This window comes from Chamaea fasciata, unplaced genomic scaffold, assembly GCF_029207755.1.
Source record: "Chamaea fasciata isolate MVZ Bird 193981 ecotype frontalis unplaced genomic scaffold, bChaFas1.0.hap1 SCAF_21, whole genome shotgun sequence".
NCBI lineage: Eukaryota > Metazoa > Chordata > Aves > Passeriformes > Sylviidae > Chamaea > Chamaea fasciata.
In genome coordinates, this window is record NW_027094106.1 from 7,165,197 (window position 1) to 7,183,064 (window position 17,868).

Here is a 17,868-nt window from a genome sequence, read left to right on the forward strand (position 1 = left end):
GCAATGCCTGTTTGCAGGACATGCCAGAGGAACAACAAAAGCCCTGTGGAACATTCCACACAGCAAAGCATCCTCAAGGACTCTTGTGAGCCTCAAGTGACAATCTTACCTTCTGGGCTGGGACCGGCATTCTTCTTCCCCGCTGTCTGCCTCCTGCATACATAAGGAAAGGAGAAAAAGCATTAATACCTTTTAATATATCCAGAAAGCAAAGGCTTGCATTTCACTGGTTTGATTGTGTAAGGCAAGAGGAACTCTCTCTGCTCCTGCATGCAGCTGTCACTAGAGAGGAACTCACTTTCTGCTCAGCTGTCACTTCATGTTCTCTCAAAAGCCTTTTCAAAACTCAACGTTACAGGAATTTTTGCCCCTGCAGGATTTTGCATGCTTTTGCATGGACTTCCAGTGACCCCTGCCAAACACGGCAGGCCCAGAGCCAAACACGTAGCTCACTTCTGGGCAAAAATCTCTGGGTTTTTATTACCTTTATGGAGATCATATTAATTCATAGTCCAGTGTCAGCAATCAAGTGTAAAAATCCACAAAACCAGCACGTAATAAACCTGAAAAATCAGACTGAGTGAGCACAGATATGACCAGAAAGGAGAAATTTGACATATTACACTGCTTTAGATGAGATATTAATATGCACAATCTCTAATGTGCTGTGGAATTTTACTAGGCCTACCTACTACAGCCCAAAGCAATACCTCAGCAGAGAGATCTCAGCAATTAATTCTGCTTCACAGTACATTTACATACGCCCTGCCAGGCACTGGAGATAGAGTACAGGATCTGCGGTATTAGTGAGAACTTATTATGTTTGTGCAGGTCCACAGGGAAAAAGCATTTTAAAACATACCAAGGGTTTTGTCAGGGCAGGGGCATCCCATGAAACCAGAGTTCAGACAGAGGAAGGAAAAAGATAATTTTGTTCTTGGTTGCTCTGGGCTTCCCTCCTGCAGGTCTCCTTTGGAGTGGTGAGTTTTTCAAGCCACAACCAGCAAGGTGGTTACAAGAGACCTGAGCCACTGAGACTGTTTCACACAAGGGTGAAGCTGAATTTGCAGTGACATGGTGACAGTGCTCTCCTTGCCAGCACTGTCCCTGGCCCAGACTCCTCTGCAACAGGCTCCAATGATGCTCTCCCATGAACAGCCCCAGGGGAGACTGTACAGCTCATGGGAACTACACTCTCTGTGCTTACAGGATGCAAAGGTCCAGTTTAGTTCACTTTTTAATCAGAGTAAAATGCCGATGCTCTTGCTGGATATTCTTTCTCATTATTTTAATGATCTGAATCTCTGATACATGATAATAACTAGACAATGCTCCTTGCTACTGGTCTTCTATTTCTAAGAACAGGACTAGAGCACCACTGCACCACCAAGTCCTTCACTTGGAGCCACCTGCAACCACAAATTCAAGCTAAAACCTGCAGACCATCTACACCAAACAAAAGCTGGCAGGAATACCTTCTACTCATCATACCTGAGAATTGGCTCAGCAACTCGATAAGGGAAGTAGCATTCCTGACCCCTTCAAGATGAAAACACCAACGAACTCCACCGTCAACAGCAAAGGAGCGATTGCATCATTCAGAGAGTGCAGATGAAGAGCAGCCACAGGAGCAGCAGCAGCTTTTAAAGACCAGGGAGCCAAGTCCTTGAAGATTTGTAATCCTAATTACCAGCATTTCCCAGGATAGTGTATTTTCATTTCTCACCCCAGCACTGGAAAGTGTAGGCAATCCTGCCTGAACATAAGCTGCAATTGAGTTCCCTGTGGGTTTAAAAGTTGATTTGGGGGAGCAAGAGAAAGAGGTCAGAAGGGAGGGGATGATGTTTCATTACATGTGGAATTGCTAAAGACATGATGGGGTTTTTGAATAAAAAGTGTATATTTAGATAGAGAACAAGTTCTTCAAACTCCACAGTAAGGCAAAACAACTGAAAGCCCTTGAAGTCTCGTCTGTGCTGCTCAGGAACTCAAGCTATGCAAACATTTTTAGTATTATAATGAATGGCCATTTCTACCTGCCAAGAAAAATCCTTGTCACAGCAACTGGCAAGCCTGGTGTGCCATAGCCAAAAGTCCCACAAATGACAGGAGAAGATCCTGAAATATGTAGATCATTATCTTAGCTCCCCTCAAAATTCAACCCTCAGGAGTTCAGTGTGGAGGAGGCCAGACAAGGCCCAATTAATCACCATCTGTCTCTGCTGAAACTCTTACATCTCTTTGGTACCAGACATAAATGTTTGTGTGAGGAGCACATTCACTCAGAATATAACTGGCTACGAAAACAGAACTGCAGACAAGTGTGATTTGAGCAAGAGACGCATTGCCAGTACCTGAGATGCTGTCTGAACAAAACTAACCTTCAGCAGCCTCCTTCTCTTCTCATCAGCAACCCTGACCAGCCTGCAGCCCACTCCTTCCCTGGGCCTCATGTTTTGTCCTGGATTTAGAGCGGTCAGATTCAGGTATCTGAACCACCTTCACTCCACCCACTGTCCCCTCTGCAAATGCATCCATGGACAGAGGGCGTGAAAGAAGACACAGCCAACGCTCCTGTATTTCACATATCCCACCCCGGGTCGCTGCTGCCATTCCCCGTGAGCCGTGGTCACGATAAAATCCTGCAGCCACAGAACATCCCCCAGATGCCCGTGTGGAGCCCAGGCGGCTGCAGTGACGCCTCTTCCCGCTAGAGGGGAGGGCAGGACAGGGATGTGCCCGCTCCGGTGCCGCTCCAGGGAGGAACAGGCTCCAAGGGGACACGGCTCCAGCACTGACACGACCCCCGAAGCCAGCACCTCCACGCTTCCTCGCCGTTTCCAGCGGTGAGAAAGTATTGCTGCCAGTGCAGCAATTTATCAGCCAAGACGCGGCTCAAATATTCCTTTCCGAGGACATCTTTGAGAAGGAACGTGCTCGAACAGCATCCTTGGATAGGGAATGCAGCCACTCGGAGGTGTGACCTGCGACACCACTCCAGCTCTCCCAGCTGCCTCGGCACAGCCGGTGGCAGAACTTTGGGTGCTGCCCCAGCTCCGGGTTCCCCGTGCCCTGCAGCACCCGTGAGGTGACCACAGCGACAGACCCAAGAGATGGCAGCTTCCACCAACGCTCCTTGGAGATTCCTGATGCTGGATTGCTCCAGCCTCAAACCAGCCTCCTCCACCAGCCTGCACGAAGGAGGAAGCTGAGCTGCACTGATGAGCTCCAGAGGGAGTCATGCCCTGTTTTCCTTGACCAGAAACAGAGGCCTCAGGGGAAATGGAAGGAATGAGTCGCATAGCTCTAAACTAGGCCACGATATTAAATGCAGTTTAAAGTGAAAGATGAAAAATTCCATCTCTCCTCCTTTCAGGCCATGTAGGACAGAATATGCAAAACATTAATCCTGTTTGTGCTTTGATCCACTGCCAACTATCTGTCATCAAAAGGGCAAAGGAGAGGAGAGAAATTTTGGAGTGCTGTTCTGTTCTATACAATGGGAGTCACTCCATGTCACGCAAACAATTCTCCTCTTATAAATCTCCTTTTTGCAGACTGATGTAACGATAAACAAGATTCAATCTCCACTCTTACGTACGGGGACTGGAGCTGTCTGCCTGGATTTAACAACAGGAACATCACAGCAAGTTCTTGTACTGTAAGATATGATTATTAGCCTAAGTCATGCACCTAATAATCACTACATTTCTATTAACCAAGGAACATTTCACACAGACTACATCCTAAAAATACATCTTTCAAACCTTAAAAGGATTCCCATTTAATAACTGCTGGATATGTATGATTTTATGCCAACATACCTGACTGTATAGACAATGCCTGGGAAGTGTTTTTATCAGGAGTGAGTGGTGACAGCCAGCAAATATCAAAAGAGCACCAACAATTTAGAGTTTTCACCGCTTAAGTCAACATCTTGCTTGTAGCTGTGAGGTGAACAACTACAGACATTACAGAAAACTAGTTAATATAGATCCCTCCAAACCCACAGCAACATTCAGATGTATCCATGCCATCAGAGGGGCTTTTCACTTAATGTGGTCAAACGACCACCATGTGGACAGCTTTGGACTCAGTCTCAAAGGAGTAACTACAAAGCAAAGGACTGTAATTAAATGAGCAGCCTCCCAGCTCCCTGCCTACTCCTTCCCTGGCTACATCCCATCCAGTTGTTCAGACACACACTAAGTGCCTCTGAGCCGAACAGAACCTTTGCTGGGAAGAAGGCAGCTGCTTCCAGTCAAATCAGAGGCTGGGAAACCAGGCACTGACCCAGTCGTTAAACCACGCAAATGCTGCTTTCACAGCATCCACCAGTGTCCCAGTGTCCCTTTGTTTGGGCCACAGCCACACAGCACTGCACGCTTCTCCATACCGGAGCTCTCCTCACGTGCCAGCAAATATTAAGCAAGTGAGTACAAAAGCTACCCTCCCACAACTATTTCCCAATGCATGGATAACCCAGTCTGGTCAAGTCTTGCAGAGGGTGCCACTGCTGCAGCCACAGCCTCTCCTCTAATGCAACACAAGGCACACAGAGATAAGAGCATCCACCGGACGATCAGATTCCTTAGGGCTCAACTCAGCTCCTGACACAAACATCTGGTGACAGTGGAGATGTCCTGGGGTACCCAACATCTGCACTGAACTGGCACCAAATGCCCAAAGAAGCAGCTCATTAGAGGCTTATGAAGTCCAAGGGATGAAGATCTGTGCCTGGACATCACATAGTACTGAAGTTCAGTGCCTTCCAAGATGAAATATTTGATAAGATTCCAAGTTCAACAGCAGACCCTGCACAAAGCTGGTCCTATCAATTATCTCAAATCATCTGCTGGAACAAAGCAAGACAAATGTTTGAGTCACACTGCCAAATATCTATTACATATTTCTGTAGCAGAGGGACTTTCCTGCAGTAGTCTGAGTTGTATCAATCTCTTAAATAAACTGTGTGAGCAAAAAGCCCACACATGCTGCATTTGCAGTATGGCTGAAGTGCCAGCAACAACAGTGCCTGGGAAAACGAAACAAGGGCTGACTCCAAAACCTGGGTTGATAAAAGGTTCCCTTTTTTCTTGCAAGAAGCCCAAGACTACACACAAATCCACTGGGGGTTGAGGGAAGATGCAGAACCGTACCAGGTACCACTTTGTCTGACCATGTCTAGTTGCAGTCTGACCCTTTAAAAAGGGTCACTTGGCCACCAAAAAAATGGGCATCCAGAGTCTGCAAGTTCCACAGCTGCAACATGGAGAACCAGAAATCTGCAGCAGTTTGTGTGAACCAATTTATTCAGTGTATTTTGGAAACCATTGGTGTGGTAGCAATGTGCAAGTACTCACTAATAGAGGATAGGTCTCAAAGCTGAACTGAAAACCAGTTCACTTCAGACTCCCTCAGTCTCTGGAGGTGGTTAACCTTAATCATGAATAAAAATTATGAAACTAATTAATAAAGTCACCTAGCATGCTCTAGAGAGGAAGCTCACTGCTACTTTTTGAAATACTTGTATCTGCCATCAAACACATTTTAAAGTAGAAGCTGCTACCAGGAAGTCTTTAAGTTTGACATAAAAGTTCTTCAAAAAGCTGAGCAAACCAGGCCACAAACGAGAAAGGGGAGAACTGCACTGTGTTTTGCATAGAGCTTTTACCTCTCCCGAGCCATAGGGATAAGGGACAAACAAGCATTTCTCCAGCCGTTGCTCTCTCACTCTTCACTATTTGCATGAAATGTTTTGAATGAACGCTGTTTTCCTCCACACGTCTTCTGGATTTGAGGTTCCACATAAGCAGTAGCGTCCTGCAGCCAAGTGTTCATTCAGAGGTTGGCATTCCTTCTGGATTGTTTTCTGTATCACTTTGCTATGTGAGTAATTGGTATATTTAGGTCAAAGACATTGTGCTCGTGCTCAGGAGAGAGAAAAAAACAAGTTCCTTATCAAAGCTTTCATCTTCTCGCTGGAGCAGAGAGATTTATGCAAACCTTGTTTAGATTAGCGCTCACTAAAAACTGCAGAACTAAAACTCAGACACTTCAAGACAAAAATTACAAGCCTTCAACTGGTACAACAAGAATTAGGATGAGAAATACAGTGTGACACAGCCTGCTACACTACACCACAAGAACAGATTAAAAAGTAGATTACTGTCAACTGAATTTCTGCAGTGAAATCAGCCTGCCTGATGGGGAGTACAACAGCTTTAGCCTTAATCAGAGACCCACCTAAGGTGAACAAACAAACCCTCATACATTGCAGATATATATTCACTACATCAAATGTGTATTAATGTAACTTCTCTCTCTAAAACTGTGTAGTGGCACATCATCTCTGGCCCAGATGATGTGCAGACACCAAGGAACAAAAACCCAGCAGAACTACTGTCTCCCTGAATAGACCGTCCCCCTGACTTTCAGAAGGCCTTTCAGCACCCTGCAACTATGACAGAAAAGACAGGTATTTAATGTAATTATGATGCTTTGCTGGATTTAATGCCTACCAGAACCCTAAATCTCCTTTTAGGCAAAGTTAATGACATTGCCCACTGGAAATCTTAGAATCTAGGAGCACTTATTTCCCTAGAACAATAACAAATGCTTCTGGTGATGGGCCAAGTGTGAGAAGACTCACTGGCACAGGCACTGGAACTCCAGTTTTCATACAGGAAACTGTTGCTGACGTCAAGGGTATAGTTTGACTAAGACAAGTCAAAGATATGCATGTGTACACTGGTGAATCTCAGGGCAGGGCTTCTACACAGCCAACAGTCTGTGATTAAAATGAAATCCCAGCTCCACAGGTTACCACAACAGCAGCCCTTCATTATCCACTCATGCAGGCTGACACATCTACATGCATGAAATTGTCCCTCTGCAATTATGTAGGATGGACATTCACACCTCAGACTCTCTCCAGTCACTGCCTGTTAAAACATAGACCTTACTCAACCTCTCAATGCCCTCCAGAGCTTCCAGAGCAGCCCTGGCCACGCACCTCCTCACCCACAGGGCTCACATCTTCACCTCAGAAGCTGGGCCTGTTTCCAGCTGGAGAGAGAGAGAGAGATTCTCCTCAATTGCTGCATTAAAAAAGTGGCAGCTAGAATTAAACAAGATTGAAGGAGCCTGAAAAGCAAACTGGCTAATGAGCCATATGCAGGGAAGTTGGAGACCTGGAACTGCAGCTGATACTCTTTAACCAACCATGAGCAATAGGAAAGTGTTACAAGGAATAAGGACATAGATCAGACACCGCAGATGCACAACACCAGCTTCTGGGTTAAATTACTTTCCCATTGACATGAAAAAACATTTTAAAGTGTTTTTAAGAGAGGAAAATATTTGGTTTTCACTCATGCTGAAAGGCTATTTTAGGAGGAGGAGGGTGGAAGGAAGGGAGGTACACGGCAAAGGGAAGGGTCTTTGTCTTGCAATCAGCCATCTTCCTGTTAGCATCTAGTTTACCTTGGTGCACGCTCATTTGTATCCCTGCAGGAGTTATCTCAATTAAAAATCAGGGAGTTACTCTAGGGCTATGATCAAGTTGTAAGTCCAGAGCTTTGACTTTTCCAGAATGTACAGTAGGGTCACTAAAACAGTGCTGATCCACCTGCAACATACATGAAATATATTACTCCCATAATGGAACAAGAACAGAGCTATTTGGATACCATTCCTACTTATGTCATAGCTGTGTCCATAAAATGAAGCTGTGCCAGCATAGACGTCTTGTTAAAAGTCTAATTCCTGTTCAGCAGCAGCATAACCAGGCATGGTTTTTCAGTTTTGACAGCTTGCCTCAAATTCCACAGACCGAAGCACATGCAGCCGCCCGAGACACATTTCAGCTGCACCTTCACCCCACAGCAGCTTGTAGAGCCCAGGGGCTGCCTGTAACACAAAGGCATCCTTCTCCCTGCCAGAATGCTACAGGAGACTCTCACCCACTCAGCTCCTCTGAGATCCAATCCCTGCAAGTCCCTGTCAAATCTCTTCTTGACGTAAGGAACACACAACACAGAGAATTAGGAGCAGAGCAGAAATCTTCGTGACCTACCCAAAATAAAAGCACCAGCAGCCAGGCCACTCAGGGATCTTGGCATATCACATCAATAATTAAGAGATGATTTTCTGGATGAAAGATATTTTCAAAGGGGGAAGTTATTTAACACTTATGAAGATGAAATAAAGACTCTGAAAAGAGAACAGAGCAACACTCAGTCTTTGCAAATTCCACAATGCTCAACCTTTAAAAAGCAGAGAGGAAATCATTAATATTTCAAATTCTTTACATTGCTTAACCTGAATCTGTGTTTAACAGTGTAATTACGAGTTGCAAATTATTACCTAGCATTTGTGAGAAAAATAACAAAAAAAAGAGAGGGTATCCAAGCAACTACATTGTACAGCGTGTCTGGATGCAGCAGCATCTGCGTTGGCACTCGCAGGCTGCTATTGCGTAACCCTGGATTCAAGCAGGAGCACAGCCAGGGAGGCTCTGCTCTATTGCAGTGACATATCTAGAACAGAAGTGGCTGGTGGAGCTTTAACAGCAGGAGTTTTAGACTCTAGATCAGAACAGGAATTGGCAGCAAAGCCCCTTCACCTCTAGCCTCCATTTGGGTAGAGGAAAAACCCCCAAGTGTTTCAGGCAAAACTTCAAAAGGAATTGCTGGGACAGCTTTCTGTGCATGCAGGGGACAAAGCAGAGTCTGTGGAGAGCAGAGGGAAAGGAACGCCTGAAGATATTCCCTGGCAAGACACTGCAGAGAGAATCACAAGGTACAGAGCGTACTCCATGCTCACATCCGCCATCCCCGGGGTGCACAACAGCCTCCCAGCTGCCCCACTTCTGGCAGGGGACTCCTGCTGCTAGGACTGGGACTAACAGTTATAAATTACCCAGATTCACTTACTTCTTCACAAAATACACCCAGGTATTAGTCTCATGTTGTTGGAATTAAAGCCAGAGCAATTTTCTTGCCCGACACAAGCTGGTTTATAGGCTCTCACATGCTGTTTCTCTACAGCAGTTTGTGCCTACACTCTCTGAGCACTCCATGCCTACAGCAACTGGAGATCCAAGGCTATAGGGAGTTTCTGAGGGACCAAAAGCAAGGCAGCAAATACAACACCTCCTCAACAGAGGCTGAAGAAAAAAAAGAAAAAGGAAAATGAAGCTACGGAGTAGAACAGGGTTTTCTGGATGAGTCAAATACTAGCAGAACAATGTTGCATAATGAGTGCCCCTTGACTTTTGTTATTTCTCCCAGCCAGCTCCTCCAGAAATCTATTTGTTATTGTTTATTTGGGTATCAGTCCAAATTGCTGTGGGAGGAGAGAAAAGGAGAAGAGGATATGCTGTCAAGCTATTAATTCTAGCACTGTAGTCATTTAGCACTCTCCCACTATTAACGAATCAGTGTCCTGTTTACTGCAACACTCTCTAGAGCCAGCCTGAAAGTTAAATGCAAAACCAGATGTTAATTAGCCTCTTGCAAAAGTGACTCCAGCACTGTTTCTCCTCAGCCAGGATGACTTTTGCCTTTGCTTATTTACCCACTGCTCTCTCCAGACCAGCAGCGCCATGTCACGTCTCTCCAGAGCAGGCAGGAGCCGGGGAAACAGGAGCCCAGCAAGCAGCACACAGCTGGGAGCATCACTCTTGAAATTTAAGCCTCTGCAAAACATTATATTGCCATAGAGGCCAGGCTGTGTCAAAAGCTGGGAGCGCCTGTAGTCACCATCCATCCTCCCATTCTTCCAGGATAAAAGTCACTTTTCTACATGAGTGCATCAGTAACAGGAGAAAAGCTGTACTCACGCAGAATGCAGGGTTATGTTTGGCTTCTTCTCCCTCTCAGGAAGGGAGAACCAGTGGCAGCAGGTACAGCTTGACCTGTCAAAGGGACACACTTCCATACAGCCACTTGCCCTCACTCTGTGGCAAACCTGGCTACTCCCTGGGCAGGAATGTTTGAGGCAAGAAGCCCACTGTCCAGAACAGCCTTTAACAGAAGGACACAAACACGGTGCCAAAGGCAAAGGAACCACATTAGTCTTGGCACAAGCCTCGATTTGCCTGACCCCAGGAAGTTCAATGGATGTATCAGATTTGCAGCCCTGTGGTACTTGTCTGTATAATCCCAGCCTCCTTTGTGCCATCTGTTTCCCCTTCGGCAGACTGGCCATTAGAGACTCAATGCTAAAACTCGTGTCTCCTTAGTAACAGGTTTTTGTTGATCTCCCCCGCGCCTCCAAATCTTTCTATCAATCCGGTAATCTAGCAGGATTTTCCCTGCAGGGGATACATAACAGCATCAGTGGAAAAAAAAATATATGGGACGACAGAAACACTTTAAGGCAAGGGCAGAAGGTATAAAAGGGGAGTGCATGAAGCTACAAGAGTTACAAGTCTATGGAAACCAGATGTTCTCATTATATTGGAGCAAGCCACCAACATACCTTCCCAGTGCCAGGTTTGAGATCTCATCTGACCACTCAGTCCTTCGTTAGTTTTTTTTTAAAGAGTTGCCAATTGTGAACAATTTCCCATCAATACACAAACCTTCAGAGAAAACACCTTACACAAACCCTGCATCCTTAAGACCATCTTCTCCATGATCTCAAAGGCAAAAATACTGCCAATCTCAATGCTGTGCAGGTAAGGAAGGACTGTATTCCCTGCCTATAGAGACTGACTCTCTTACCACAGATTTTAAGTCACTGATTGCTGGCTGCTTTTGGTTCCTTAATCCCTAAATCCCCACACTCTCTTCTTGAGGTTAATCCAGTTAAAACTCTCCTTTCCCTTTGGCTAGTGCCTTGCATAAATAACCACCTGAAGAGCAGAGCTGCAGAAGCCAATGCTCAGAGTATGGCTCTTTCCAGAACTCTGTCCCACTCTGCAACAGACAGCGTAAAGTTCTTGTCGCTGCCTATGCCAGAAAAGGAAATCAAGATTAGCTAGGTAAGGCTGAAAGGCACTCCTTATGGATTGCTTAAATCAGCAGGAATCAATCATCCAGTCCAATCCAAATCCCCTAGTTGCTTTCTGCCTTAAGATAACTAGAAACAGGTTTATGCTATACTAAGATAAAGCAGCCTTAAACCAGAGTAAGCCCTTATGCAAAAACCTCCCCTTTTTGGGAGGAAAGGAGAACTTGCCTTTGAGGTCAGCTCTAAATGAGCTACAATTACAGCCATATAGGCCACGCGGGATTTGGAAAAGCAACACGGATCAGGGAAAGAAAATCACCTCTGTAGGTTCTGCCTGGCTGGTCTGGCCCAGGCAGCTCCCTTGGCACTGAGCCTGTGGGCAGGAGAGCGAAAGCAGCACTAGGACAGGGAGCCAGCCCTCACCCTCAGCCTGCCAGGAGAGGCCAGTGCCATACACAGTCCGGCACATGCAGACCACGAGGACGGTCTCACTACGCACAAACCATCAACAGTCTGACCCAGCAATGATGTGGTTTTTGCTCAGTAGGAAAACAAAACACACCCAGTGAAGGCACAGAGAAATCTGATTCCTACCAGGACAAGTGGGTGAATGAAAGTGTGCCCTTTTCTGACAGGTGAGACCCTACCCACTTCCAGTGACACTTGTCCCCCTGGAGAGAACCCTGTGTGGCACCATCCTCTGGGCAGGCGGCAAGTGGGTGCCAGAGGGAAGTCCTTAAGCTGAGACAGGTTTTAGGTCAGTGACCACATGGATCCTGCTCCCGCAGCTTCCACGTGTATCTGTGTCTTACTCTCATTGTGAAGCTGGGCACTGCCTGGCAGAGTCAAAACACTGCACATGGGCTCCCTGGTGCGTGCCAAGCTCTCCAAGCCATGCATTGGAGCCAGGACTCGGACCACAAGCTCTTTGTTTTCCTGGTCATTCACAACCAAGAGAAAGAGAAATCTGGTTTTGAGGGCTGTTTAGCAGCCTAGTTGCTTCCAAGATCCTCAGTCTCAAGAGTAAAGAAAATGAACAGCCCCCTCAGCTTGCTGCCTAACCAAAGAGACAGCAAGCAGGGCATGCACTGTGCCTCCCAGGGTAAAGCAGTCAGACTGAGTGAGGAGTGTGGGGTGGGAGGAAAAGCAAGGAGCCTGCACAACTCTGCAGTGCAGCACATTTCCAACTCCATTCACGCGGATATGGAAAGCCGCCGCTCAGTCTCTGGTGCATATTTAAATGCTCATTCTGAATGGCCAATTAGTCAGAAGTGGAATGTTTCTGCATTCGCGGAGGAGCTATTTTAAGATTACATTATGGTCTCTGCTTCCATTAATAGGCACAAATAAAAGTAAAGGAAAGGCGTTACACCCAGCAATGCATTTGTCTCAGACTTGAGTGCTGCATGTCCAGAGTCCCAGCGCCAGCACAGGAAAGTTGATGAGTTCTGTTACTGACAGGCCACATTCTTCTTCACGGCTCCAGAGATCACCCAGTCATCAGGCTTGCCAAACCTTCATGGAATGAGTCAAATCTCTGTGTTCATTGGCCATCTCTGCTGCAGGCCTGTCAACCTGCATCTTCTAGAGCTGTGTTAAACCTCCGTGGAAGTCACCAAACTGAAAGAAGTTAAACCAGACTAGAGCAGCATCTCACGTGTCCTGCAGCTCCGGAGGAGGATGACCCAGATACTCTCCTTCCAGTCACCACTTTCCCTGCTCGTGTTGCTCCCCAGCGCTGCCTTCACTCGGCCATACCCAGTGCACATCTACACCCCTCCAGTGCCTCTGGATCCTCTTCCAGGCCCTGGAGGACCACAAATATTTGACAAGCTGAAAGCTCACAGAAACTTATTTTGGAGAAAATCGAGAACTCTCAGGTTTTTTAAGCTAACAAAACTCAAATCACTAAATGTTGTTGAGCTTTCATGAAAAACAAAGGCAGTTTTAGGGAAAATACACATTTACGTTTGGCCAAGACCGACCCCTCCCAATCTCTCCTGCATGTGTTAGGAATGCAGCTGTATCCATAACATCCACACACAATCATCCATCAACTCCTACATCCAGATTTGCTTTCTTCCACCCTCTCCAAGCCTGGACTGCGATATCAGGGTTTGATCAGTGTGGTTTTCTGAGAGGGGGACTGGAGGAGTAGAGAAGGGAAGCATGGATACAAGCATTTTGCCAAACATCACACAGAAGTTCCATGCCAATGCCACAATGGATATTATTTTAATTCCAAAAAATCAATAATCTTAACACAGGGCAGATTGAGCAGAGTCACTTTTCCGTGAACAGTTTTGCTTTCACTAACAGGTTTATTCAGATCATTCTGAAGATCAAAACCACAGAATCCAACAGGTACAGGTATAATAAATCTCATTAAAACCAGAGCAGGTCAGCCCACTGATGAACTTAAGCTGTAGATCCTTCTAATACTCTTGAAGAAAGCTTGGGTGACCAGCCAAACGAGGATTCCCTCAGCTCACAAATCCACATCTTCTGAGCCAAGTGGAAATACTGTATGAGCTAAGGAAAACAGAGTTTTGTGTGTGGGTTGATTTTTTTTTTTTTTAAATAATGTGAAGAGCAAGCAAAAAGTCTCAAATTATGCAGCAAATATAAGAGAGTCAGAGCTGAAAATAAAATCCAACTTGGATGAAAAAAGGTGATACAAAAACATTGTATTAAACCGATGTTACTTTGATGTTGGATTCAAATCTAAAGAAATGCTTAGCCCACGCAGACATAAAAACCCTCATAGTATGAGAGCTGTATAAAGTACAGCTCTGCTGAAACATGATTTACACAAATGCAGAGGGGAAAATGCAGAGGACTGAACAGCAGTAGCAACATATACATATATATATGTACGTATATGTGTATGTATGTGTATATATAAATGAAAAAGAGCATTGCACGTTGTCAGGAAAATAAATAGAAGGATGCCCAATGCTGGAATGTACTGCTTCAAACAAACCTAATATGAATTCTGACCTTGTGAGTCCTCAGTCCTGGGAGGGCTCTGCTTCCACTGGACACAGGCATCACAGGCAGGCAGTGGGACAAGGAGCTTGAGACTCACTGACAGCACATTTACTCCTCCAAAACTTTGGCCATTGTGGAGAAACCAAAAATTCTTGGCACAGATGCAGTCATTTCAACTTTGTTCATTTTACTGCAGTAATAAAGTTCATATATGCAAAAAATGTGGATCAGAAAGACAATTTCTAACTTTCTTGGTTAAAGCACACCCACCCATCAAGGATTAAAAAAATCTCTTTCCTGAAGATGTCAAGATATTTCTTTTAGCAAAGCATTGGGTTTTCCTGGTTTTTAACAAGGACAGTAAGAGAAAAACTTAGCTTCTAATGCAGAAAACACTTCCATGAAACTATGGAAGAAGCAGAAAATCCTGGGTTGCATTTAACTAGGGAACAAGGTCACAAATAAAGCAGTCTGAGAATTTCTGGTGGCTTAGCCCTGAATTAGTACAATTAGTACCCCTTTTTTTTTTTTTTTTCCCCTCCCAACCCTCCCCCACTACTTAGTTCAAAATGCAAGACCAACAAGAACACATGATACAGCCTGCACTGGTACGGGCAAATACATGGCTGAAGTCACAGGAGCACATTCTTCAGAGCTCATGAACCATCACATGACAACCATCACAAGAAGTCAATTTACTAAACTCAATTTAAACTTAAAGAAGTTAATAATAATAATAATAATAAAAACCCACAATGGGAATGTCTCTTAGAAAAGGAGGAGCTGCACTTGAAAAGACAGCAACAAACAACAAAGCCATGATCAGTTCTCATGTTATCTGAAACTTCGGATTTCTAGTGCTACACATGCAAGCCAGTATTGCTTACAAGTCCCTGATAAATACTTGTAGTTACACAGCTTACAGCAAATAAAAAAGCTGACCAGCAGCCAGTGAAGATCTTATCAATAAGCCTCTCACAAACACACAAATATTGAATTTTATTGCAAGTACTCAGTCTAAATCTTTTCTGATTCTACATGTCTGAAAACCAGCAGCCTGTTCATTTGCCATAAAGCTTACAGGTATGAGTGACTTCTTTTTCAACAAGAGGACGTGCAAGACACAATCCTCCTTAGCTAAGTCACAAAGTATTGACAACTATTCAGAACACACACAAGCTCTGCTTCCAGCTCCAAGCAGACAAATGGATATAAAAGCAGAACTGCCTCTGAACAAGATGTCATTGTACAAACTGATGTTCATGCTTTACCTGTATTGATCTCTGTACCAGGACAAAGGAACTTGTTTTTTAATTTCAAGAGCCATTTTCACTGGAAGAGTCTCAAAGCTATACGAACATTTTATCCTGACAATTTAATTAGAGATTGGTCCAATTCTAGTGCTCAACATCCAGGGATCCTGAAGGCTCTTAACTGTTTAAAAAGGTTGCAGTGATCTGCAGACCTACCATCAAACAGATCACTGTAGACTCATCCTTGGGATTAAGTCATCTCTATTTGTGAGCCCTTATGTGATGATCTGTTACAGAGCATAAGTACTGCATGAAAGCCTCTTCAAGGCCTTCACCACCATCTGTGAATTACATTATTAACAATGGTATGAACTTCCTAAGAGCATCTGGTTCTCTCCCCACCCCCTTCTCAGATCACTGGGAAGAGCTCTTCAGTATCAAAACAGGCACAGGCAAAGCTGTTTTCCTCTTTTCCATGCTTCCCTGCCTCCTCCCACCCTTCAGCAGCAGACAGATAGGGCTCAGCTCTCCATTTCCATGCCCTGCATGTTTCCTGCACAACCCTTGTTACTGTTAAATAAAGATGGATAAAAACAACTCCATGATGTGTGTACCACGGGCGTTTTACTGGGAAAAGTGGAAGTTTATTTCACTGTTTTGCAGAGGCAGCATCTGAAGTATGCTGAGAACTGTGCTGAGACACAACGGGGACTGCACAGTCCCACCCCAGGTCTTGCTTCCCACCAGCACAATTCCTGACATTAACCAAAACCAGGCAGCAGCCACTCAGCCAACTTCAACAGTTACTGCTGCAGCAATAACTTTCTAGATGCAAAGAAGTATTTTGTCATCCCAATTCTTCTCCCACCAAGGATGTTTCAGAAGTTTATTCTGAAATCATGCCAGCTTCTTGTAAACAAGAAGGAGGAAGAAGCAGCATCGCGTGGGACACTGGAGGACACTCTCCACTGAACTTTGCAGAGTTCACATCAAACAGCCTCCTTGGCTGCTCTAAGGGATCATTTACTCTTGCAGGAACAGAGCCTTCCTATCTTGTTTTCTGCTGTTTGTTCTTCAAACCCAGCTTCTCCTTTTGCTCTCTAAGTAGGGTTTCTGATTGCCTCAACTCTCTGTGCTCATCAGCAGCAGTTTTTCCATTCGGTTTTGCACAATACCATTCTTTAGTTGCACAACAGTTTGCAATTCAGGCATCAGTACAGCCCTGTAACACACAGCATCTTCCTCTGTCTTAAGTTAGCAGCAGTGTTTCTTGAAAGAAAAGAGCAACATTATGGGCAGCTCCATAAAGACTTGTATTCAGAGGGAAACAGAATCCAAAACTAACAATCCTGCAATGTGCAGTAACAGGCAGAAAATACTGGGGGCGGGGGAGGAAGACAAAACTGTTTCTGCACAAATGCACATGAGCCCTTCTAACAAACTGTTTACCTTATATCCAAGTTTCAAACAAATAAATAATCAGACACATGTTGATGTGCTCAGAGAGTTGCATCTAGAATGTGCTACTACTGTAATTAAAGGTAAACACAAAATTTCTTCAAGTTTATAAAATAATGGGCAAGTATTTGGGGTCACCATCAGTCCAACGTTGCCCGAATCTACGCTCTTTGTGTGGGCTGTAAGAGGAAGTCTGCAGTTACTGCTGACCTCAAGCTACAGGAGGGGAGGAAGCCTCCAGGGCCCTTCTGCCAGGGTTTAATCTCATTATGGTCACTCAGCTTTGGCGTCAGGCAGGTCAAGATGAAGATGGACCACCACTCAAACTTCTGGGAAAGCACATGGCTGTGTTTTTACACAGCCATTTAAAAAAGTCAAGGGAGCCACAAGAAAATTAAGCAAGTTTTATGAGTGGCTTTAGACGGATGGCTTGACAACAGAATCTTGTCTTATTCCCTGCAGCTTATTGGGAGGAATAAGGGAGACAAAAAGTCAAGAAACTGGCAAGTCTTAGAGCAAATTAGTGGCAGTTTGAGATAGGCTCTGCAAAGTCCAGGTCCCAGCACACAGTGAGAGCACAGTGTTCTATCAACAGAATCTTTATAACACTGGTATCTGGAACAGTAGAAACTAAAATTGGAATGAATTCCCATATTTTCAAACAACATGTACAGGTAACCATGTAATCAAATTAATTAATATTTTGCTAAATTGGTGCATTGAAAATTACCCGATGAGCTCATTTTTGGAGGCAGTTCAACGCCTCACTTCTAGGACTGATGTCAGTGTCACATGCTTGGAGAGGATCAGTCTGCAGCTGGATATTTTAAAGCCTTCTATTAGGAGCATAGAAAAGTCAGCGGATTTCAACAGCATCAACCAATGAATTTTTGTTTTATCACAACAATTTAGTCACCAGACCCCACTGTCAATATCTCTGTGAGAATATCAGGCCATTTCAGACACTTCAAGTCACTTGACGGAAACTGAAGAGTGCAGCAACTGAGTTGTTTCAATAGAGAAAGTTGTGTTTCAACAGAAAAGGAAATCAACAGAAAGACAAGGAAACAGGAAACTGATTCAGACTGGCTCCTGACAAAATAATTAACCTGTGAGAAACTAAACTCAGCAGCTGTAAAAACACATAAACAAACAAACAAACAGTAGCAGAGCAAAGGGTGTTGAGCATCAGTAGCGCAAATGCTCC

The 17,868-nt window shown here is 44.7% G+C and overlaps 1 protein-coding gene and 1 long non-coding RNA gene across 2 annotated transcripts in view; both read right to left on the reverse strand.

Annotated features, from left to right (window-relative positions):
* The window catches only part of SSH2 (slingshot protein phosphatase 2), a 90,872-nt gene that overhangs the window by 62,294 nt on the left and 10,710 nt on the right, over positions 1-17,868 (reverse strand). Inside the window, exon 2 of the mRNA XM_066201691.1 lies at positions 110-153. Within this exon, the coding sequence (XP_066057788.1) occupies positions 110-153 (44 nt within the window). The remainder of the gene's footprint in view (positions 1-109; positions 154-17,868) is intronic.
* Positions 13,173-16,164, reverse strand: LOC136299768 (uncharacterized). Its single transcript, XR_010723569.1, has 2 exons — positions 13,960-16,164; positions 13,173-13,491 (listed from the first exon to the last, which is right to left on the reverse strand). It is a non-coding gene; the product is annotated as an uncharacterized lncRNA (long non-coding RNA).